This window comes from Staurois parvus, unplaced genomic scaffold, assembly GCF_062004578.1.
Source record: "Staurois parvus isolate SC_StPar_1 unplaced genomic scaffold, SC_StPar_1.0 ptg000096l, whole genome shotgun sequence".
Classification (NCBI taxonomy): Eukaryota; Metazoa; Chordata; class Amphibia; order Anura; family Ranidae; genus Staurois; species Staurois parvus.
In genome coordinates this window covers 14347300-14373780 of record NW_028317892.1, presented here as the reverse complement: position 1 = coordinate 14373780, position 26481 = coordinate 14347300, and the positions used below count along the sequence as shown (strand labels likewise).

The 26481-nt window shown below is 41.5% G+C and overlaps 1 protein-coding gene across 3 annotated transcripts in view; it reads right to left on the bottom strand.

Annotated features, from left to right (window-relative positions):
* The window catches only part of PALM2AKAP2 (PALM2 and AKAP2 fusion), a 459422-nt gene that overhangs the window by 338994 nt on the left and 93947 nt on the right, over positions 1 to 26481 (bottom strand). For all 3 annotated transcript variants that reach the window (XM_089670918.1, XM_089670919.1, XM_089670920.1), the window contains exons 2-3: positions 13467 to 13547; positions 6130 to 6260 (exon numbers count right to left, since the gene is read on the bottom strand). In XM_089670918.1, the coding sequence (XP_089527044.1) occupies positions 6130 to 6260; positions 13467 to 13547 (212 nt within the window). The remainder of the gene's footprint in view (positions 1 to 6129; positions 6261 to 13466; positions 13548 to 26481) is intronic.

The following is a 26481-nucleotide window of genomic DNA, read 5'->3' as shown; positions in this document are numbered from 1 at the left end:
TTATTTAAAAAATAAACGTTCCTCTTTGTTCTCCAACAATACACTGACAAACAATATCACTTTACCCTCCTCCAATTTTTTACCCACTGTAATTGCAGTAATCACACCTTGGGTCTAATGTTTGGTGGAAATGTCAAATCAGATTGAACCTATTACCCATCACAAGTTTCCCAGCACAGAATGCCATAACCAACAATTAACAATCTATAGGTATTCTCACAGGTCAGGGCCAGATTAAGAGCATCATGGTCCTGAGGATTTTGATGGGTCTTTTTATGGAAAGTCCACAGAGTTAACCCTTACATCAGAGTCCACAGAGTTCCCCCTTACATCAGAGTCCACAGAGCCCTCCTTACATCAGAGTCCCCAAGGTTCCCCTTTACATCAGAGTCTGCAAGGTTCCGCCTTAAAGTGCAGCTTAAAGGGGAACACTGCAGACTGTGAAATAAGGGGGGACTCTGCAACTCTGATGTAAGGGGGGGGTGGTCTCTGGTGACCAGAGACCCCCTTAAATCAAAGTTCTTTACACCAGAATCCACAGTGTTCTCTCTTACATCGTGACATCAGTACACGATTCAATTATGTATTTGTTTCTCCTTTTTTTCTCATTTGTAGCCTATTTATATTGGAGATCCAGGTAATATAAGTTCGGCAGATCTCGTTTAAGATCTAAGATCGGCATATACAGCTTTGAGGAAAAGGAATCGTCCCCGAAATGCATCAGAGAGCGATTGCACCACCATTCGGACTCTCTACCATCCTTGCAGCTGTCTCTGCAGCCTCATAGGCTTTATATATGTGCGATGTTTGTGAGTATGTCTTTTGTCTTTTTACACTTTTTAATTAACCTTGGATAATGCGCTAGGTGTTTGTGCCACCTGTATGCTTTCTGCTCAGAGTCTTAGCCCTACTGAACTGTGAATATGAGAAACTAATACAAAGACAAATTTGGGAACATATGCTAACTAGATTTAAAAATAAATTTAATGAATCTTAATGAATGCATCCAGAATTAAAGTTCATCTTTGAGATTTTGGATTCAATTCATTAAGCTATGATGACCATTATTTTTTCATACGGATAATTTATTTTAACAATGAGAGCTTAAAATAATCTTAATTGGTGAAAACAAGGATTATTATGGCAAATAACAAATCATAGTTTAGTAAACTGAGCCAATTATCTTCAGTTATTGATCCAGCACAGCACTGCCGCTTACCCATTCCTTTATATATTGTTTCTACCCATTTTCTCTGTAGATGTAAGCATGTAGAGAGCTTTCTCTCTGTTTTTGTACTTGTTATTGTAAAATATATGTGTGCTTGGAAATGGTTTATGTGTTGTATATGGGTATGCATTGCTGATATTGTACAGTGTCATATAAAATAAATACGGGTAATCAATATACAAATAATATTCTGTCCCGCCAATCCTTGAAGTAGACAAATCTAGTGGCGGGGGAAGGTAGCGGGGGAAGGTATCTTGTGCTGCAGGAGATATGTGCAGTTACACTTTATAGGATTTTTTTAGAAGCCCATTGAAGCCAGTCACAATTTATTACATTATTTCTTTCTTTCTTTCTTTCTTTCTTTCTTTCTTTCTTTCTTTCTTTCTTTCTTTCTTATAAGTGTTTATTTATAGCTGACAATTTACATCAGTCCCTGCACTCAAGGAGCTTACAGTCCATGGTCCCTATCTCACATGCATACACATACTAAGGCCAAATTATAAAGGAGCCAGTTAACATATTAACATCATCATAAGGATCTCCAATAACTGTACACTCAAGAATTTTGTATGGAGCAGATCTCTTTTACTGCTATTCCTAATTATTTACTGTTTCATGGAAAAAAATGCACGACTGAATCTCTATCTCTATGTGTAATTTTGCACACAAGAAGTAGAATGTTAACTTATAGAATCTGTAATAGCACTCCAACACTACCCCAATCTCACCTAATCTATATCTATATCCAGCAATCCAACAAGCTACCTGCAAAGTCACAATTATGGCGGTCTAATCAGCAGGAAAAGATAAGGTTGTTGTTTGGAAAATATTGGTTGTGCAGGGGCATGTTGAACCTAGAAGATGGTGCTCAACTTCAGTGGGATGCAGGGGAAAAGAGGATTGGGGTAGTGCTGGAGTGCTACTACAGCTACAATAAACAAGGAAGAAATGAAAACCCGAACGTCAGTGAAAATTTCCCCAAAGTGAGTAAAAATTGAGTATTGTCCATGATACTTTTTTTTTTTGCACTAACATACAATTTTGAGGACAAGCTTTTGGGGAATGTCCCCTTCTTCAAGGTCTAAGCAGTACTACTCACAAAGTTAGCAGAATGTTAGAAGAGATGAAAGAAAAAAAAAAAAAGGAGGCTAGAGATAAGATGCAGTCAAAGCAAGGGGGGAGGGAGGGATACTACACTCACACAGAGGGAGTCAAGCTACAGCTAATAGTCATAAAAATGTCGGATAATGATTGAGGAATCCCATGTCCAAATTAAGGCCCTTATCTCTTGTGTCAAATAGAATTATCATTCTTAGTTCAAAAGTTTTTCTTTCTTGAATGGATTTGAAATTTCCTTTCCCCTCCCCCCTCACTTTGACTGCATCTTATCTCTAGATTCCTTTTTTTTTTTTTTCTTTCATCTCTTCTAACATTCTGCTAACTTTGTGAGTAGTACTGCTTAGACCTTGAAGAAGGGGACATTCCCCAAAAGCTTGTCCTCAAAATCGTATGTTAGTGCAAATAAAAAAAGTATCACGGCGGACATTACACTATTGTTTCTGTCGCAAATGCACTAATACGGCTACAATCACCTCACCCAAAGTGAGTAGAAACTAAATACTTTACCATTCTTAATGAAACAAGATTCTCTATTGAAAGCTATGCCCTCTACTTTTATTACAAACCATAAAGATCTGAATTACCATTTACTTCTATCCCAGTGACAATGGTCACCATGACAAATAGTGAGTGAGTGTCCCCTACATAGACAAAGAGAAAATTTCATTTTAAACCCCCCCCCCCCCCCAGAGAAAATTAACAGAAATAACAGCCTTCAATGAACCAAACTATACATAAGGCTGATTTATTGATTTATATGGTACAGTTTATTTTCCAAAATTGTGTTGTGTAAAAATCCTCAACTAGTTGTACTCTGCACCTTGAAGCATAACCAAAGCACCCCCCCCCCCCATTTGTGTATTATACACCACTAAATCTTTGTATTTAACTTACTGCTGCCACCATAAACAATACAAATATTATAAGCCCATTCAAAATTTTTGTAGGTAAAAGTTGCGCTGTAACATACACCACTCCATAAATTAATAATTATGCATTAAATGACATCCAGTGTTTATTCGTGATAATTAAATATCAATAATGTCCATAAAATTCCACATAAGCAATTCTTCATATATTAAATTCTCCTTCCTGTGAGTCTGTAAAAAAACACTCCCCGCAGGCCACACAATCACCAAAACATCATGCCTTTAATTTTCTTGATTGGCAAATCACGCTTCATACTATACACCATCCATAATGGCTCCAGCCAGGTCATCAGCATTTCCTCCCTCAAGTGAGCAAACACAATGTGTAAAGTACGAAAAAGCCCTGATAGTGTAATATTGCTAAAACACCTTTATTATTTAAAAAATACTACTTACAAGCACGATAAATTAGAACCAATTAAAAAAAAAAATTGCATGCACATAATAACTGCCTCTGACAAAGCCGCAAGTGCAGGTATGCAGGCTGATACGGTGGGGAGTGTTTTTTCACGGACTCACATGGTGGAATGTGGAGGAAAATTTAATATATAAAGAATTGCTTTTGTGAAATTTTATGGACTTTATTGATATTTACTGATCACGAGCAAAAACTGGGTGTTATTTAATGCATAATAATTAATTTGTGGAATGGTGTTGCTCACAGAGCTACTTTTTTGGGGATTATGATATATAGTGCAGTATATGTAGACATTCTGCCTTACGTTGAAGTGTACCTAGCTAAATACAGTGTGCATTTACAGCTAGGCTTATAATGTGTGTGCCTCACTAAGTGGCTCCTAAGCACAGAAAACTGCTATTAGTGCTGCTTGGATCTTAGAAGAAGAAGGTAAATCCTGAAAGCCTGTCTTGAAAATTTGAATTGTGGAGCAAATAAAAATGTATCACAGACAGTACTCAATGGTTTTTTTTTCCTAAGCTCAGGACATTGATTATGTCTGCCTGTTGCTTTTGAGATGTCTCCAGTAAGTACAGTAAGAAAGAACAATGCTTGAGAAATATTTATCAACCTCAGCCAGTCACTGAAAGGGTTGTTTCAGTGATGTAAGCTGAGGTGAGAGGATAAATATATTGAGCAATCTTCTAGAAAGGTTATTGTCCTTCCTTCCTGGGCTTTGCCTGGTGAAAAAACCACAATGAGGAGGTCCCTTCTTCTGGGTCCTAGTCTCAGTAGCACCAGGTTAGAAGCAATCTAACCCAGCCTATTCTAAGCCCTCAGGAATCTATCAAGGAAGATGGCTACCAATAGAGAGCATCTCTATAAGAAATGGCTCAAGGAATCTACCATGGAAGATGGCTACCCATAGGGAGCATCTCTAAAAGAAACAGGAAGGTGGATACCCAGAGGGAGCATCTTCAGAGAAACTAGAACAGCAACTTGGCTACCAGTAAGGGGCATCTTCAGAGGAGCCTGTTTTGTTAAAAAGCAGCTTCCAGGAAAACTTGCGAGAAAGTACTGGCAGATAGACATTGCATGGAGACCCAATTACTCAACAATTTAAAGTACAGTGACAGCTCTCATATACAGTATATATACAGCCCCTGCAATTTAAATTTGGCTAATTTAGGTGGAAGCCGGTTAATCCACTAATACATTTTGGAAGTAAATGGAAAACCCAGAGGAAATCTACAAAAACATAACAAGGGTATAAAAGCTTCAAGAAAATTATAACCTGGTATCAGGCAAGAGTGCAACTCAGGAAGCCACTGGATAGCTAAAGAAATCCAACTGTCTTTTACTAAAATGATAGCATTGCCCTAGAGCGACCCTGTCACTATCCAAAAAAAAACAAACTGAGTTCCAAAGCTGAGAAGTCTTCTGCTCAAAACACAGCTGAAACAGATACATCGAGGAGTGCTGATCCCCTGGATCCTCTGCAGTTCTCACTGATTCTCTCTTCTGACCTCCACTCTTTACAGGATTTAGTAGTGTAGTCATAGGGAGGACTGAGTGAGAGCTGTGGAGGATCACAGGGATTAACCCTCCTGGAAGTGTCAGTCTTAATGAGGACTTCAGGACACAATTTTTCAGCATCAAAGAGGAGTTTGAACCAGCAGGCATGTAGATATGTATTGTCTTCTTTTGCAAATATGACAAGTTTCAAATTTTGTATGGCAGGGTTATGGATGCTTTAAAACTTTCATCACAATCCAAAAACAAACAGGTATAATCTAGATATCAGGATGGAACAGATACGTGTTTTTATGTTTGGTCAGTCAACATTTCCAGGTGTAAAGAAGGATTTATATATATTATCTGTTTGATATGAAGAATATTCTTTGAGGTACTGTATATGTGAACCCTGCTTTCAGTTACCAAGGGTCTAGAGCAGGAATTTACTAAACAGTAAGGGCCTTACTTATAGTTGAGAGATCCACTTTCTGCAATAGACTACATTACTCCACACCAAGGCCTATATTTTACTAGCTTTGGGAACCTAAAGTCGCTTGTTTCCACTGCTGGAGGGGAAAAGTGTGGACTGGTTCATGCTCCTTGTCACACCCTCCAGCCTTCAGCAGTAGGAAGCATACATGACACATAATGGGGATGATCATAGGACTTTTCAGGCACACCGTATATAAGCACAGTGTCCTGCAGCCTCTATTCTGTCGCAGGCATGGCAGAGTGAAAACATTAGCACATTATTAGGAGCTTGTGATTTGTGTTTTTACATTATCACAAGATGACCTCAGAGAGAACAGAAACTGAAATATAATCCAAGCATTTATTTTCTATTTAATAACATCAACCAGTTGTATGTCTACACATGTATTGGTTATAACCACAGCTGAAAACTAATATTGCTCTGAAGGAATCTATATACTGCATCTTACCTTTGGACATTTTCTTCAAGTATCTTTAATTTCTGCTCTTCCTCTTCACATTGGCGCTTTCTTGCCTCTTCTTCTTCTACTGAACTAGCTGGTGCTCCTTGCATTAGCCATCTTTCTCTGAGCAATTTTGACTGAAAGTAAAAAAAAGTCATCATTATATTTATTACAAACTCCTATCAATGTAAATAACTGAAATCAGCCCAAAACAAAAATCTAGATAAAAAAGTAAAAGCCAAAACCAATAATTAAAATTAGTGTTCATTCTTTACTAAAACCTCATTCATAACACAAAGGGGAATTCAGAAAAGCAGTAAAATTTCTGGCACTATGACCTCTTTAAACATGGCAGCAACAGATTCTAATAGAATTAGCCAGTTCACAGATAAGCAAACTGGTGATAATTAAGACCAACTCGCAGTTGGTGTACAGGGGGAGGGAGGGGGTTGTTGTATGTTCATTACTTTATTATTATGTTTGAATGTGTTTTATAATTCAATGGTTGCTAGGATGAAGGCTGCCCACTTCCTAGCAACCAATAAGGCAAGTCACACTGAACTGACAGTGGTTGGAGCAAGATGGGGAACTCTAAGAGAATAATTCCTACATTAGGCCCGCCTTGCCTGTGACCAATAGCAGATGGCTGCTGGGCAGATCCCTGTCATAGCTACTATTCCATCCAATAGCAGCTTTGGAATCTGCCCACAGCCATCTGCTGTCAATCATAAGCAAGGCGGACCTGATGGGGAACTAAGCACTCAGAGTTCCCCATCTGGTTCTGCTCACCCAACAGGCATAGCCGCCATGAAGCTGAGTTGTTGAATGGGAGGAGCCTGATGGTAAACTCTGAGAGCCTAGGTTCCCCATCAGGTTGGCCTTACCTGTGATTGAAAACAGATGGCAGTGGGTGGATACCAAAGCTGCTATTGGACTGAATAGTGGCTATGGAATCTACCCACCGCCATCCACTGTCAGTCACAGGCAAGGCAGACCTGATGGGGCAATGTCTACACGATGGATATAGACCTGCCCATTGCCATGCGCTGTCAATCAAAATGAAGTGATCCTGATTGGGAACTAGTCTTTCAGCTCCCCTTCAGGCTCTGGTCACCTCTAGTTAAAAACTCTTTGGCCATGCATCTGTCAGTACAATGGGTGCAGTGGCCAGGGAAGCAGTGGACTGAGGGAGGAGTGTCTGTTATGGACAATCCTTCCTCACTGCCAGCATCAACAAATACATGTACCTGTCTCTGACAAGTACATGAATTGGACGCAGGCACAAAATTCTAAATGGTGTCTATAACAGTGTTGTATGGCATTTGGAGTTGGTGGAAAAGTAATGAACACAGTAGTAGAACATGTCCCTTTTCCAACTATCCCTCCTGACGTAATGGATGTTCATACAGAACTCGTGTAAACATATATGAGACTAACGCATTTTAAATTGTGTAGGCAGCCCTTCTAAATAACAGTAGTTAGTAAACATTCCCTTATGTTCTTTTTAGAATATACTAAATAAAAGAAGAATACTTGACCATTTCTAACACTGTTCTGAAGTTAAAGAGCAAATTGCTTGTAGTGAATCTGTCACTTTGCATAATTAGAAAATGATAGGTTCCTTGTTATAGGAACTTATCAATTAGCCCTGAACTGGAAAAGTGAGAGGTTTTAAATTAAAGGAGAAGTATAGCCAAAGCTCTCTGCAGACTGAAGACAGAGAGCTGAATGATAAGCAGTGTTTTATTGTTCAGTTCCCAGTCTTAGGGGCAGCAGGGGACAGATGCAGAATTGAACCGATTCTGCAACCACCTAGGTGACATATATATATATATTATTTTTTTGTTTGTTTGTTTGTTTTTTTATCCTGAAACCCATACTTCTCTTTTAGAACTATTTTATTAAAACATGTTGACACATACTTTTTCCTGTTGTATCCAATACTATCTTTACAATGAACACTTGTATTTAATTTTACAATTTATTCAGTGTTGTGTGCTTTTTGATCTTGCCAACAAAGTCAGCATATATTACACACAGTTTTTAATACGTCATACATGACGCAGGAAACATGACATGTTTAAAAAAAACAAAAAAAAAAACATGTATTTGTTCTCCTCTACATGCTTCTTAGGGCTCATGTACACGGGGTGTTTGGAAAACTCTTTTGAATGATAGAAACTGACTGCTGGAAAACATAGGTTAAAAAACGTCAGTTTAGCTGCGTTTGCATAATGCGTTTAGCCGTGTTTATGCACTTTTGCGTTTAGAAGCTTTTTAAAAGATAACTTCAGGAGAACTTCCCAAATGCCCAGAATGCACTGAAAAATAGTAAATTCACTAAAAAAGGCTACTAAAATACAGCATGAGTTATTTTATACCTTAGATTGTACACCCCTTGAGGGTTGGGGACTGATGTGAATGTACAATATATATGTAAAAGCGCTGAGTAAATTGATGGCGCTATATAAGTACCTGAAATAAATAAACACATTTTATCAAGTCATGCGGTATTTTAGTAGTGAAAAGCATGCATTAATGTTTCAGCTGACAGCGGGATTCCCACTGACAGCTGAATGTGAAAGAAAGAATTGCCGGCAATTAAAAAATAATAAAAAAACAGTATGGGGTCCCCCTCTCACATCCCTACCAAGCCCTTTGGGTCTGGTATGGATCTTGAGGGGAAGCCCCACGCCAAAATTAAAAAAAAAAACCAGTGTGGGGTTCCCCCAAAATCCATACCAGACCTTTATCCGAGCATGCAGCCTGGTAGGTCAGGAAAGGGGGGAGAGCGAGCGTGAGCGCCCCTCCCTCCTGAACCATACCAGGCCACATGCCCTCAACATGGGAGGGGGGTTCCTTTGCTCCCCCCAAAGCACCTTGTCCCCATGTTGATGGGGACAAAGGCCTCTTCCCCACAACCCTGGACTGTGGTTGTGGGGGTCTGCGGGCGGGGGGCTTATCGGAATCTGGAAGCCAGATCCTGGCCCCACCCGCGTGAATGAGTATGGGGTACATGGTTCCGCTACCCATTCACAAAAAAAAGCTGTAGTTTGAAAAAAAGACAGGAGTCATTCTTTGACAAGGCCTTTAATAAAAGAATTCTTTAATAAAAGAATGTCCCCTGAAGTGGATCCGATGTTAATCATGATGTCACGATGTCCGCCGCCACCGCCGCTGCTCCAAAGAAAAAAAAAAAAGGCTCCGCCACTGTCGCTTGCCCCCGGCAGTCTACTCAGAAGCTGGTTTGACAGTTCTTAAATATGTAAGGAGCGGGGCCACCTGTTGACATCACCCATGTGACCCCACCCTATGTGACATCATCGACCAGTGCATGCTGGTCACTGATGTCACAAGGGGGTGGGGTCACATACATGATGGTGCTGCCAATTACATATTTAAGAACTGTCAAACATGCTTCTGAGCAGATGGCCGGGGGACAGCGACAGTAGTGAAGTGTTTTGTTTTTTTTTCATTTTCTTAGGAGCGGCGGTGGCGGTGGACATCGTGACATCATGATTGACGTTGGATCTACTTCGGGGGACATTCTTTTATTAAAGGACTTGTCAAAGAATGACTCCTGTCTCTTTTCCACACTACAGCTTTTTTTTTTGTCAATGGATAGTGGTATCATGTAATCCATACTCATGCACGTGTGTGTGGGGGGATCTGGGGGCCCCCTTGCTAAAGTGGGCTTCCAGATTCTGATAAGCCCCCCTGCCTGCAGACCCCCACAACCACAGGCCAGGGTTTTTGGGAAGAGGCCCTTGTCCCCATCCACATGGGGACAAGGTGCTTTGGGGGGGTGGAGTTCTCCCTACCCCAAAGCACCCCTTCATGTTGAGGGCATGTGACCTGGTATGGTTCGGAAGGCGCTTGCCCCCCACTTTCCTGACCCAATGGCTGCATGCACGGATAAGGGTCTTGTATGGATTTTGGGGGGAAACCCACACCATTTATTTTGGCGTGGGGCTTCCCCTTAAAATCCATACCAGACCCAAAGGGATTGGTATGGATGGGAGGGGGAACCAACAACGTTTTTTAAAATTATTTTTTAATTGCTGGCAATTCTTTCTTTTACATTCAGCTGTCAGTGTGAACCCCACTGACATATGAAACATGATGCATGCTTTTCACTACTAAAATTCCGCATGACTTAGTAGTCTTTTTTAGTGGATTCAAATGTTTTTTTTTTTAAAAATGCTATGCGGTATCATACCGCATACTCGGATGCGGTAGGATACCATTTAGTGAATTGTGCCCTGGATATGGACCAGTCAAAAAACGCTTCTAAACGCAAACGCTTATAAACAAGGTTAACCGCGTTTACACGCGTTTACAAGTATTTGTCGTATTTGTCGTTTGAAATGCTGATAAAATCTACTCCTGAACGCAAGTTTGCTGCATTCAAAAAAATGACTAAACTCAACTGCCTGTAAATGACTGTAAATGGTACATAGACACGTAGGAAAACATTATGGAGAGTTCAGGGGCTGCTGAAAAAAACGCAGAAAAGCTCCTGAACGTCAGTTTATCAGCTGCACATGAGCCCTTAGTATTTTAATTATTTATTTTTAATAATTAGTTTTGCATTTTCTTTTCTGTTTAATGTTTTAATCATAGTGGTTAAAAAAGTGTTTAAACATGTTACCATGACAACCTTACACATGCTTTGATATGTTGAGGTTTAAGAGGAAGAGTTCACGAGTTTATTGCACTTGACTCAAGCACATTCCTTATTAAAATATTGATTGACTCACTTTCTATTAATATTTAATGAGAACTCATGGCATGTAGGGTGTTAATACTAGGTGATCTGTACAGGAATAAACAAATCACAACACAAGAGCTTTATAACCATTTCCTAGCAGCTGGACAACAAACAGGAATCCCTGCAGCATCTGCAATTGAATTAACCACTTGCCCTCCAGAGGATTTATCCCCCTTCCTGACCAGGCCATTTTTTGCGATATGGCACTGCATTACTTTAACTGACAATTGCGCAGTCATGCAACGCTGCACCCAAATTAAAGTTATATCCTTTTTCCCACAAATGGAGCTTTCTTTTGGTCTTTTTTTGTTTATAGCTCAAAAAATAAAAAAAACTGTCAATCAGTGCTCTCTGCTCTGCTCCTCCAGTGCTCACTGGAGCTCTGGGCTGTGGAGGGTTTGAGAGCAAGAGACTGAGTCTCCATTTTAGAAATCATGGGGCGCCATACAGCTCACCTGACAGCTCCCGCCTGAAAATAATTTTTGATAGAAATACACTAAATCATTATTAGTGGGCACAAACACATCATACCTTACACAATTCCTGCTAAATAAATAAGGTTCTGTATGTGAATGGGACCTTGGGGCTCATTCACCTGGGTCCTGTGGCCTGTACCTTGTAAATCAGTGTTTTGGGTTTTTTTTGTGGCTGGAGCTGTATGTAGGAAGCCTATGTTACACTATGGGAATGCAGCAGCTATACAAACAGAGCAGCAGGTCCTAATTTGACAGGCATGTGGGTCCATACACAGACAATGTGCATTTAGGGCCACTACCCACACCTCCACACCTGTCCTATTAGGACCTGTGGCGGTGTTGGCTGCTGCATCCTCATAGAGTAACAGGTGGCATTAGACACACATCAAATCACTCATTCACACTGTATGGACAAAGGAACCTGTGTGAATGAGCCCTTCGTACATTTTATTTATTTTTTCACAACTTTGTGGGGTGGGGGGACTTTGGTGAAATATCAGGGGTCTAAACAAAACCCCTGATGTCTCACTTTTGAGGCAGGTAAAGGAACTGAGGACATAGATTCCTTCATCCCTTTCTCTGCAACTTCAGCTGCACTGGACAGTGAATGAACCGGAGATGCTCTGTACAGAGGCCCCTGTTCAATCACAAACTGAAGCATAGGAAACACAGTTTCCTATGTTTCAGTTCTGAAGGAACACAATGAGTGATCAGTGAGGCACTGATCCCCTTCCCTGCCAACATCTGATTAACCCTGCTGTCCCAGGCCCCATTCAGGAGGACTGGTGGTACACCCTTATTGGTGGCCCTTGCTGAGCCAGCTGGTGATAAAGCATTTTGGTAGATCCTTCCAGAGCCGCTATGCTATGTCAGCTATGTGCAGACAACAGCTCGCTCTCAGCTGACTTTGGGTCACATTAGATCAAAAGTAGGTGCTCTTCCACAAGAGTAGTATGGCCAAAAAGCTTTTCTTTTAAACTAGATTTAGCTGAAAGGTCAAATTAAAAAGAAAGATCAAATCTTTTATTCTTTTTCTTATGTACCTATATATACACGTTTGGCTGTAGTGATCATGTGATATACACATATGCATGTGATTCATGTTGGAAGGTGATATATATATATATATATATACACACACAAGTTTGGCCATAGTGACGGTGTAATACACACCTACGCATGTTTTCAGTACTCAAAGGTACTATGATTTCATTCACATTGTCATGTTTCCTCTGACATGAAAGGATTCTGTTTAAAGCCATATTAGGACAGATTTCTTTTCCAGGGCCCAAATACACTGGCACTGCCAACCCACACAGATATGGCCAGATTTCTGATCATTGAGCCAGTTTGCTGTAAATCTTGATTGCCAATTGCCACGCCTAATCCATGAGCTACACTACAACATAGCAGCAGCTATCACAGAACAAATACATGCTATATTTTCTAACTTAAAGCGTTACCAGCATTCTTGGTCAAACAAATGTGGATAATTATATCATACAGAAAGAATAATAATGCTCGGCATGGTTTTGTCACTGATCCTGCTTCAAAGTGGCATTTTATGTCTTCAACAGATCGTTCTGTATCTCTGAGTAGTATTCTTCCTCTTTGACAGCAGACTTATATTAACCTCCCAGGCCTCCCAGAAAATGACAACATTATGTTTTAGAGCAGAATCATGAAGCTATTTCTTAACCTTTCTCTAGTAAAACAGAATGTTTCTTTAGCAAATATGTCTTACATAGGGGTAAGGGACCCACCACAGTGAAAAACTCAACTGAAATAAGCAGTGATATTAATGACTGGTATGATGTACATATCACATATGTATGTATAGCATGCAAAGGATCCCATTCAGCAAACACAAACAACATATATAATTTTATAGTATATATGATGTCATCTAACATACTCATGTAGCATTGTACATACAACTGCTGTTAGAAAAAGCCAGACTTAGAATTTCCAATTGACAGTAGCAGCTTCCTGCACTGTGGAACACACTGTGTGATGCTGCATAGGAAACACACATTACCTACATGTTTAATATGGATGATGTGAGCAAATGCATCGTCTCTGCCGCTACTTCTTACCTTTAGGTGCTGCAGTTGAAGAATTTGGTCTTCTAGCTGCTGTCTTTTGTCCTCAATTGCAGCCTGTCGTTTTCTTTTTTCCTTTGCAAGAAAAGGAAATAAAAGAGACGAATGAGAATTTGCACGGCTGAGGGTTTGCTATGAGCAGCTGTTAGCATGTGCTAGCACTGCTGTTTCTAGATGCTAAGGAAACATGTTATCATGAAGAAGAACTGCTGTACGCTGACATGAAAGGAAAGCCACCAGCTCTCTCGCTGATAGATGTTACACTCCCAGTTTAAAGGCACATCCATATTTTAAAGGTTTGTTACAAGCATTGTTCACATCTTGTGGCATATCAAAATGACAGATTTCACTAAAATATCACCAGGGTTATGCAATTACTGGACACTATTGGAATATAAAGATCATATATTACATAAGAATATCAGCATGTGGTCAAATAATGAGGATAAGATCCAAACATGGAATTCATTGTGTGTACATCAATAATGAATAACAAAACTAATTTTAAAGGATAAGTTCACCTTTTGGACAAAAATAATAAATGCACATTTTTTTCATTATTTTTGTCCAAACGAGCCTGTAAAACATTGCACAAGTGATCAGTAGATCGCTAGTGCCATGCAGGTCTCCTGCAGACCTGTCAGAATATCTGCTTGTCGTATGGGATGTAGGAACAAGCGGATATACTGACAGGAAGCTTCAGTGAACTACCCGGCGCTTTACAGCACCCATGATGCCAAATCGCACTGCAACTGTGGCAAAAGGCAACCACTCGTGTTTGAGTGCCATTGGTGTCATTCATTTTCAATGGGACCTAAAAGTGGTACAATTCTGCCACAACTATTGCACGATAAATCGCGCTGAAGTTGTGGCAAACCGCATCACACAAAGCTTGTCGCCCAAAAAAGGAGCCTTAATCTCTACTCTATAGAATAAGCACCCTTTGAGAGTCTGTCACTGAGCAATTAATCAGATCAGATCTGGTTTCTCTTGCTGCATGCTAGTTCCAGGTCAATGACTCAGACACCTTTAGTGTGAGAGTTAACCAGGCAAATAGCATTTTCAGGATTTCAGCAATGTCATTCCCTATATCCTATAGCAGTAAATAACCCATTCCTCCCGTGTTGCAGCGGCAGTGAATACCACCCATTAAAGTATTGTAATTTGTTTGGTCATCCACCTAAGATCCTCTGGAGCATAGGATTTCAACTGGGAAAGGGAGGCAGAAGAGAGCAAAGTTATGGATAATCAGTGTGGTAATGCTGCCTTATTGTCCAATCAGCATGGCTGTCTGAATCATAAAACAAGCTGAACACAATTATATTAATATATATATATATATATATATATATATATATATACATATACATATACATACACACACACTATATTGCCAAAAGTATTGGGACGCCTGCCTTTACATGCACATAAACTTTATTTCATCCCATTCTTAATCAGTAGGGTTCAATATTGAGTTTACTTTACAGCGCCATGGTAGTTCATTGAAAACTACAAGCCGACAGCCGCTAAGGCTGTGAATGAGTGACACGGCCATGTCGGCTGCACTGTTTTCAAATCTGACAAATAGTACAAGGAAACTTCTCTCCATACTATCTGACAGAGGGAGGGGGGCGTCAGGCGCGGCTGTGGCTATGGGAACATGGAACATGTTCCTCCCTAAAAACGGGTGTAACATGTTCCCAAAGGTGAACTTATCCTTTGAAGTGGTATTAAAGTGATATTAAAAACATGTTATACTTACTAGCTCTGTTCAGTGGGTTTGCATAGAGCAGCCCCAATCCTCCTCTTTTCGGGTCCCCTGCTGGCACTCCTGGCCCCTCCCTCCTGCCTGGTGCCCCCAGAGGAAGTAGCTTGCTATGGGGGTACCCAAGCAGGCCCGCTCCTGAGATGCTGCTCTGTGTGTCCAGTCCCACACAGAGCCACAGCTCGGCCCCATGGTGCCCCAGTACCAGGCAATTCATTAATGCCGCCTTGCAGGGAGATTCTTCTGTCAGATCTGTGCCTGTTGTGCCCGCTGTGCCCTACCATGAGCTCTGCCCTGAGTATCTGCAGGGATCCAGGAGCCGCTGAGAGCATATTATTATTATTATACAGGATATCTGTCACTGTAAACACAGAATGTTCCTCTACAAGTGACAGCCAGAGCCAGAGGTGGCAGTCAGCGGCTGCATAGTGGGTCACATGACAGGGCCTGGCGGGCCTTGTGTTTGCAACCTGTGAGCTGTGGCTCTGTATGTGAATAGACACACAGAGCAGCATCTCAGGAGTGAGCCTGCTTGGGTGCCCCCATAGCAAGCTACTTCCTCTGGGGGCACCAGGCAGGAGGGAGAGACCAGGAGCGCCAGCAGGGGACCCGAAAAGAGGAGGATTGTAGTCTCCGCTTTAATTCATCCCAAAGGTGTTCTATCGGGTTGAGGTCAGGACTCTATGCAGGCTAGTCAAGTTCCTCCACCCCAAACTCGCTCATCCATGTCTTTATGGACCTTGCTTTGTGCACTGGTGTGCAGTCATGTTGGAACAGGAAGGGGCCATCTCCAAACTGTTCCCACAAAGTTGGGAGCATGAAATTGTCCAAAATGTCTTGGTATGCTGACGCCTTAAGAGTTTCCTTCACTGGAACTAAGAGGCCAAGCCCAACTCCTGAAAAACATACCCCACACCATAATCCTCCCTCCACCAAACTTTACACTTTCTACAATGCAGTAAGGCAAGTATTGTTCTCCTGGCATCCGCCCAACCCAGACATGTCCATTGGATTGCCAGACAGAGAAGCGTGATTGGTCACTCCAGAGAACACGTCTCCACTGCTCCAGAGTCCAGTGGCGGTCTGCTTTACACCACTGCATCTGACGCGTGGATTGCACTTAATGATGTAAGGCTTGGATGCTGCTCGGCCATGGAAACCCATTTCATGAAGCTCTCTATACACTGTTGTTTTGCTAATCTGAAGGCCACACGAAGTTTGGAGTTCTTTAGCTATTGACCCTGCAGACAGTTGGGGACTTCTGCGCACTATGTGCTTCAGTAAGTGCTGACGCTGCTCATCTGTCATTTTATGTGGCCTACCACTTCATGGCTGAGTTGCTGTTGTTCCCAGTTGCTTCCACTTTGTTATAATACCACTAACAGTTAATCATGGAATATTTTAGTAGCAAGGAAGTTGGACGGACTTATTGCACAGGTGGCAACCTATCACAGTACCACGCTTGAATTCACTGAGCTCATTCTTTCACAAATGTTTGTAGAAGCAGTCTGCATGCCTAGGTGCTTGATTTTATACACCTGTGGCCATGGACATGATTGGAACACCTGAATCCAATGATTTGGAGGGCTGGCCCAATACTTTTGGCAATATAGTAGTGTGTGTGTGTGTATGTATATATATATATATATATATATATATATACATATATACACACACAAACAACACACCTTCCCTTCCCAGTGTAGCTGCACTGTAGCAAAATGCACACTGTAAAAAATGATGCATGATGCATTTGGCAGCCTGTTCAAATGAATGGGCCGGCCTAATGTAATTCACTTTAAGGCACAACAAAACGCTCATTAACTCGCATGTGTTAAATGCAGCAGCTGGGACTGGTGCGAATTGCACCCTATTACAACACTGGCACTGATCATGTGAATACAGCAGGCAGACCGTCCCACTGGACACTCAGGAAGAAAAAAATTGACAAGAATCTCCTTTTCTCTATCTACTGTAGAAGTGCAGAATCAACTGCAAAGCAAAAACAAATTTTAATATATTTAAGTAACCAGGAGAAAATGTTTGTTTTCCTTAAAAAAGTGGAGTTACACTTTAAGTAGAAGAAATTTTCCCAACCACATATGCATTGTAGGAATAAAACTGATGGTGTATTATGACTTGTAGCTGTAGCTGCAGTACCATGAACTAATCAACTCCTAGCCAACAGCAGCCATTCCTTCCCTGTGTTAATGCATTGGATTTTGCTGGAAGAAGGGTAGTAAGAAAGGACAATGTTTTAATGGGTATCTACTGTATAGCTCATTGTTTGTGTATTACTGTTTTATTGTTTTATGCTGTTAGGAGCTTATAACGTGCTGCCTTGTATTGCTCTCTCTTACTTGCCATTTTCTTGACTTCTATAATTTGTTTATTGGATTACCTGCAATTTTTGCAAACATAGCTTTTGAATTTGTTAGGGGCAAAAGTCTAGTCTTGCCCAAACACATTATCTAATTTGCTGTGATGCTGAACATGCACTGATAATTGGATTTCTGGGATTTGGCCATTCTGCTGGAATAAATACACAATTTAAGAGGATAATTGCTGGAAATGTAATACTTGGATACAATCTCAAAACACTTATCAAAGTTCCAAATGATATCAGCAAACTTGGTGCACAGCTGTGCCAGATAGCCTAACAGCTGAAAGGTGAGAACAATAATATTTAGTACTAATTTCTTTCTGACCATTTTTTTCTTATATGTTTTGAAATAAAAATAAAAGTGACAAACCTTGCAAAAGATATTTGCAAATACATAGCAGAAATATTTTATACATAGCAAGTAAATAGCAAATTATGAATAAAAGCACACGACTCTTGGCAACTGTTATCATTATTGCAATGGCACAAAGACACAAAAGTGAAGGCAACAGTAACCTCTCCCCCCCCACCCCATGTGGATTTCATGCTTGTTATTTTTTCTTTTTTCATGCTTTTTTATTTTATCTACCTCTCCACCCCTCACCTCACCCCCACTATCTCCGCCCGCATCACTCACCTCCTAAATGACATCTCAGACTGGATGTCGCTACATTTCCTCAAGCTCAACCTCTCCAAAACTGAGCTCCTCATCTTTCCCCCTGCCAACACCCCCCCCCCCATCCTATCCATCATCACCAACAACTCCACTATCACTCCCGCCCCGCAAGCCAAAGTCCTTGGCGTCATTCTTGACGCAAACCTCTCCCTCCAACCGCATGTCAAATCACTCACAAACACATGCAGGCTCCATCTTCGCAACATTGCCAAGATACGCTCCTTCCTCACCCCAGACACCACCAAACTTCTAGTACACTCCCTCATCATCTCACGCCTTGACTACTGCAACTCCCTCCTCACTGGCCTACCCAAGTGCAGGCTCTCCCCGCTCCAGACCATCCTGAACTCAGCTGCCAGACTCATCCACCTCACCACCCGCTCCACCTCTGCCACCCCCCTCTGCCTCTCCCTCCACTGGCTCCCGATTGCCCAACGCATCAAATTTAAACTCCTAACCCTGACCTACAAAGCCGTTCACAACACTGCCCCTGACTACCTCACCAACCTGATCACCAAGTACCACCCTACCCGTACCCTTCGCTCCTCACAGGACCTCCTTCTATCCTGCTCCCTGGTCTCCTCCTGCAGGACTTCTCCAGGTCCTCCCCCATCCTCTGGAACTCACTGCCCCAATCCATCAGACTGTCGCCTTCCCTATTCACATTCAGGCGCTCCCTCAAAACCCATCTCTTCAGGGAAGCCTACCCCACCCTCACCTAACGGCCATCCTCCCTCATTCCTCCCACCACTTCATCCCCCTCAGCCACTTCCTACTGTACCTTTACCCCCTCCCTCCTAGATTGTAAGCTCGTAAGAGTAGGGCCCTCTTACCCCTCGTACGTTGTTTGTTGTTGTTGTACTGTGCCATGTATTGTCCCCCCTATTGTACAGCGCTGAGCAAACCCTTTGGCGCTATATAAACTCGTAGTAATAATAATAATAATAATAATAATAATTTTAAGGAATTTTGAAAACTTCTGAAAAAGGTCACTTGACACTGGTTCTCTTCCTCTTCTCCAGCAACGGGTGGTCCTCAATGATTTTGAGAGTGGTGCTGATGTCATGATGTCAGCACCGCTCTCTTCATCCTTACACTGTGAGCACAGGATGGCATGATGACATCCTTTCAGTGGTGGGTCCATGAAACCCCGCACTCATAGTATATTTATTTATTTCAGGTACTTATATAGCACTGTCAATTTACACAGAACTTTACATATATATTGTACATTCACATCAGTCCCTAACCCTCAAGGGGCTCACAATTTAAGGTCCCTAACTCACATTCATATACAAGGGCCAATTTAGACAGGAACCAATTAAACTACAAGCATGTCTTTGGAGTGTTGAAGGAAACCAGAGTACCCGGAGGAAACCCACGCAGGCACAGGGAGAACATGCAAACTCCAGGTAGGAGGTGCCGTGGCTGGGATTCGAACCAACGACCCCAATACTGCCAGGCGGAAGTGCTAACCATTTAGCCACCGTGCTGCCCATATCCTCAGTCTTTTGGGTTGAATGATGCTGGCTGCCAGTCGAACCAGAAAAGTGAGGACATCTAGTGGCAGACAGGAATTACTGCAGGTGACAGGACCAAAGAGGAGGTTAGTGTAGCAATCAGAGTTGCAATTTTTATTGTCACTGCTGCTAAGAGACCTTGTTGTAGAAATGATTAGCCCCAAGTTGAGCTTTAACATATGAGTGCCTAAAAGCAAGCCCAGATTGTACTTTTTGCATCCCACAGGGCAAAAGGTTTTAAAATGTGTTTGGCTGAACAACAACTGATCACATTTCTGGGAAGTTTGCTCATTTCCATTTTCAAGGCACACCAACAATGGGGATAGAAAATGGATGGTAGCCAATCAGATTCCAACTTCAGCTTGTTCAGTTAAGGTTTGGCAATAAAACCTGGAAGCTGATTGGTTTCAGTGCAAAGCTGCATCAAGCAGTTTTAGTAAATAACCCCTTTTTGTCAGAATGCCTAGAACGGGTGACTGGTAGTTTCACTGGTAGCTGCCCACCTACTTAGTAGTTTGATTCTAGGTGTAGAGGCACAGGGTGGGTGAACTTTAAACAAACAGTATACGTCCACCAGCAAAAATACAAAAACTGTGTAGAGACAGCAATAGTGAGATTCCAGCTGGATTGCACTGGCAGGTAGGATAGCAGTCTGGGAGCTTTTGATATACACAGTAGCATGTTCCTTACAGTCAGAGACATGACATGTGACTAATGTAATTTAAAATGTTGTGTTTCGGTGATGTTTTCAACACTTCCTACCAACACAACAGGCATTGGCAGCCATTCAACCTCTGGGAAAAGATGAAGGGCACCTGGGACTGGATTAAAATCTAAATTAGGACCTTAGGGTCTCTATGCATGCGTTTCTGAAAAATAATACGTTAATCGCAGTATTTTACAGATTATATTTTTTTGGTAACTATTTCAATGAAAAACAAATACAGCAAATTATTTGAGGCTAACCACACAAGATATTAATAATGCCTGATTGTAACATTAGTGAACATATATGAAAGGTTTATTATTGCTCATTTACCCTTTCTTTCAGGGCTTTAATCCTCCAAAACACGATTGCAACTCTTCTTTTCTTAAAATACTTGTGGTTGATGTTCTGCTTCATGTCCTATTACATTCTAATTTTGCTGTATATTTTGGAATATAAAGTACAGACATTTCCAATGTCTGGGAGAAAAAGAGTCTGTGGTTGTTTTATGAATTATGTCTAGTGGTGTCTGTTTCTCGAAAAGCACTTTTTAATGCAAAGTCCAAAGTCCATCCAAACATTTGTAAAATATCTTAGTATTATTCACTTCAGTGGAGCAAAGTACTGTGATCCAGAGAATCCAGACTGCAATAAATGGAAATTAGGAGATACCTTCAGACTGGTTAGTATAGGTTTTCACACTTTGAACCTCATTATCATTCTATATGAATAATATCAAATTTATACATTATATTTATTTATTCTCTTAGATTGTAAACTCCAAGAATCAGGGCCCTCCTAACCCTCTTGTATAGAACTGTATTGTTCCTGTATTGTTTCCCTTTATATTGTAAAGTGCTGAGCAAACTGTCGTTGCTATATAAATCCTGTATAATAATAATTTATCATTATTTTCACCCAAGATTCACACGGCTTTCATAAAAGAACCACATATTTTTCAAACTGAATGTGTGACTTGGGTTAAAGTTGTATGAATTTTGGGTGAAAACATGGAAATACAGTATATAGACAGAAATTATACATTTATTATTGTGTATAACTAATAATAGAGTGTGAAAACCTATACCAAACAATCAGAGGTAATCTCTTAAAAAGTAATCTATGGTCACAGAATACATACTTTATTTTATAACATCAGAATTGCAATAGCAATACAAACAATAGCTATTATTGACAATCAAATATAAGCTTACTTGAAAGACAACTCATTTCTTGTGAGTTCTTTCTGTCTGCTGGCCATCCCTGTCCACAAGTTCCTGGATTCCCATAATGCTTTCCAGCCTCTCCTCTGCTGTTTACTTTCAATTTCTAAGGACTACATATCCCATGGTAGCTTGCTGCCTGCAAGCAGGGATTCCTGTACTGACTCCGCCTCCTGAAACTCCTCCTCTCAGCACCACTGTAGGTCAGAAGGCAGGCTCTGTGAAATGTTTGACACAGCAGTGCCACTGAAAAGGAATAGTGTATATGTGTCACAGAATTCAAGGAAGTAAATATGTGGAGATCTTCACAAAGTAAGTTTACAATTTCCAAGATCTATGTAGATTAATAGGAGTAGGCTAGAAATAACTGAAATAAAATGTGCAAATAAATATATGATTTTACATTATGACCATAGAGATGCTTTAACCTCTTGGCTCCGGCTGTGCGTATAGTGCAGGGGTGGGCAAACTTTTTGACTTGAGGGCCGCAATGGGTTCATATATTGGACCCGGGGGCCAGACCAAGAGTAGATAAATTATGTGTATGTGTCATCCATAGTAAGTATAGTAATATTCCCCCATAGTAAGCATAGTAATTAATCCCCCATATAGTAATTCATCCCCCATATAGTAATTCATCCCCCATAGTAATTCATCCTCCCATATAGTAATTCATCCCCCATAGTAATTCATCCCCCATAGTAATTCATCCCCCATATAGTAATTCATCCCCCATAGTAATTCATCCTCCCATATAGTAATTCATCCCCCATAGTAATTCATCCCCCATAGTAATTCATCCCCCCTATAGTAATTCATCCCCCATATAGTAATTCATCCCCCATAGTAATTCATCCCCCATATAGTAATTCATCCCCCATAGTAATTCATCCCCCATATAGTAATTCATCCCCCATAGTAATTCATCCCCCCTATAGTAATTCACCCCCCCTATAGTAATTCATCCCCCATATAGTAATTCATCCCCCATAGTAATTCATCCCCCCTATAGTAATTCATCTCCCCTATAGTAATTCATCCCCCATAGTAATTCATCCCCCATATAGTAATTCATCCCCCATATAGTAATTCATCCCCCATAGTAATTCATCCCCCATAATAATTCATCCCCCATATAGTAATTCATCCCCCATATAGCAATTCATCCCCCTATAGTTATTCATCCCCCATATAGTAATTCATCCCCCATATAGTAATTCATCCCCCATAGTAATTCATCCTCCCATATAGTAATTCATCCCCCATAGTAATTCATCCCCCATAGTAATTCATCCCCCATATAGTAATTCATCCCCCATAGTAATTCATCCTCCCATATAGTAATTCATCCCCCATAGTAATTCATCCCCCCTATAGTAATTCATCCCCCATATAGTAATTCATCCCCCATAGTAATTCATCCCCCATATAGTAATTCATCCCCCATAGTAATTCATCCCCCATATAGTAATTCATCCCCCATATAGTAATTCATCCCCCGTAGTAATTCATCCCCCATATAGTAATTCATCCCCTATAGTAATTCATCCCCCATATAGTAATTCATCCCCCATAGTAATTCATCCCCCATATAGTAATTCATCCCCCATATAGTAATTCATCCCCCGTAGTAATTCATCCCCCATATAGTAATTCATCCCCCATATAGTAATTCATCCCCCATAGTAATTCATCCCCTATATAGTAATTCATCCCCCATAGTAATTCATCCCCCATATAGTAATTCATCCCCCATAGTAATTCATCCCCCATATAGTAATTCATCCCCCATAGTAATTCATCCCCCATATAGTAATTCATCCCCCATAGTAATTCATCCCCCCTATAGTAATTCACCCCCCCTATAGTAATTCATCCCCCATATAGTAATTCATCCCCCATATAGTAATTCATCCCCCATAGTAATTCATCCCCCCTATAGTAATTCATCCCCCCTATAGTAATTCATCCCCCATAGTAATTCATCCCCCATATAGTAATTCATCCCCCATAGTAATTCATCCCCCATATAGCAATTCATCCCCCATATAGTAATTCATCCCCTATAGTAATTCATCCCCCATATAGTAATTCATCCCCCATAGTAATTCATCCCCCCTATAGTAATTCATCCCCCATAGTAATTCATCCCCCCTATAGCAATTCATCCCCCATATAGTAATTCATCCCCATATAGTAATTCATCCCCCATATAGTAATTCATCCCCCATATAGTAATTCATCCCCCCTATAGTAATTCATCCCCCCTATAGCAATTCATCCCCCATATAGTAATTCATCCCCCATATAGTAATTCATTCCCCATATTAATTCATCCCCCATAGTAATTCATCCCCCATATAGTAATTCATCCCCCATAGTAATTCATCCCCCATATAGTAATTCATCCCCCATAGTAACTCATCCCCCATAGTAATTCATCCCCCATAGTAATTCATCCCCCATAGTAATTCATCCCCCATATAGTAATTCATCCCCCATAGTAATTCATCCCCCATATAGTAATTCACCCCCCATAGTAATTCATCCCCCATATAGTAATTCACCCCCCATAGTAATTCATCCCCCATAGTAATTCATCCCCCATATAGTAATTCATTCCCCATATTAAGTCCCCCCTGTGTCAATTCACTTACCTTTGCTCCGCGCGTTCCTCTCGCCGTGTTCCCGCACCGTTCCGGTGTAGCATGAAAATCTGTCTCCTATGAGGATCTGTCCCCCTCGATGTATCTGCGCATGTGCCAGTTTCAGGCATTAGCAGCCGATCGGCGATCTCCGGCACATGCGCAGATACGTCGAGGGGGACAGATCCTCATAGGAGACAGATTTTCATGCTACACCGGTCTTCAGGGCGGACTGTGAGGGGAGCCTAGCTCCGCGGGCCGGATTAAAAGGTCCACCGGGCCGTATACGGCCCGCGGGCCGTAGTTTGCCCATTGCTGGTATAGTGCATTCGGGAGCCTTTCGATCATGTGTCGAATTGTCATACGATATTACTGCAAAGGTCTAGGAAATGTAACATTTTAGTAAAAAACACAAGTGAGTTTTAGGGCAAACTAAAGTGAGTTTTAGGGCAAAAAAACTCAATAAATGACCCAAATTTTTTTGTAAAATATAAAAGATGATGTTACGCCAGGTAAATAGATACCCAACATGCCAAACCTTAAATTTCTGTGTGTCTGTGAAATGGTGACAACTTCAGTACCCTATAATTTCTATAGGTGGCGCTTCAAAAGACCCTACAGGTCATCCGTTTAGTGTTACAGAGGAGGTCTTAGAATTATTGCTCATACTCTGGCGTGCGTAGCAAAATGCAACATATGTATCGCAATCGTCATGTTCACACGTAGGTGCCCCAAAGTGTGCATTTACATTCGTACATGTGTATATGTAGGGGTGGGGGCTCAAAAACTTTTTTTGGGGGGGATGTTATGTGCTTGGGTTTAACTTTATTTTTTTGCAATTGAAAAAAAATGCAGATCGCATTGCAATACATGTATCCCCACAGTGACATTTGACAGCTTCCCTTCCGGGTCACAGAAAGAAGGGGAGAAGAGCGGACGTTCATCCTCTCTCCTCTTTGTCCTCCACCCACTGGCACCTGCCATGGTGCTCCCCGGGCATAAATGGCAAGCAGGGCCTGGATACAATGCAGAATGTGTGCGGGGGGGGCACTGTACCGGGGGCCGTGGAAGCAAGCAGGAGTCTACCTGTCAGTATTACCCACAATCTCGGTGGCTGTAACCACTGGATTGTGTATAAACCCCCTGCTGTCAGGTCCATAGGATGTATGGACCTGGCGGCAAAAGGGTTTAAGGGCTGGGAGGCTGTTGGCACCAAAAGAATTAAGTGATATAGTTCATCTATGTAAAGTTAACCATAGAAATAAGATGCTGGTCAGATGTAAGACATGACAACTCCTTTTTTATTACTTACAGAGAGACGTAAATGTTTATGTCATCAAGCATGTATGCCCATCGATTAACATACTGTACACCAGAAGAAAAATGATAAAAGATCCACTTCAGGTTTTGTTGCAAAATACAAAAGAACACTTTGGGGTTGATTTATTAAAGGCAAATAGACTGTTTATGTAGAGCCCTCCTAGTTAGTTAGGGGGAGCTAGAGTCCTGATTGTTAGAGAGGAGGTCTGAGTAGCAACCTGGGTGCAATGGTCAGGAGGTCAAATTGTGGTCAGGGCTGAGAGGCTCTGTATGCCAGCCCCTCTGAAATTTCCCCCTGCTCTAGAGCTTTGGAGGAAGGCCTAGAGGCAGTGGGGAGATCTGAGGAGTGGCTGGCTTATACTTAAGAGGGATCCTGGCCAATCCCCAACAGGAGGCTTGGCAGGGGGGCTAGGACAACCCTTAAAAGTAAATGAGCCTGCTCAGCTGTAGGGGAGTTCGGGTGGATGGCAGTGAGGAAGATTGAGGCTGAAGACAGGAGCCTGGAAGAGAGCCCTACAGGCAGCAGAGCTGAAAAGGAAGAAAGCTCAGAGCTTCACTGGCTCCCAGAACAAAGACCACCTGTACAGCAGGGAAGGAGCAGCCCTGCTAGAAGGCCTGGTAACAGCCACCAAACCATCAGTGGTACAGGAAAGGATCGGAGTCATTACCCTGCACCCCCTGGGCAGATAGGGGAAGGAGCACGCTAGTGGGAAACCAGATTCGCCACCTATCTGGGACTGCCCATTTCTTAAAGCAACAGGCACTAGATCC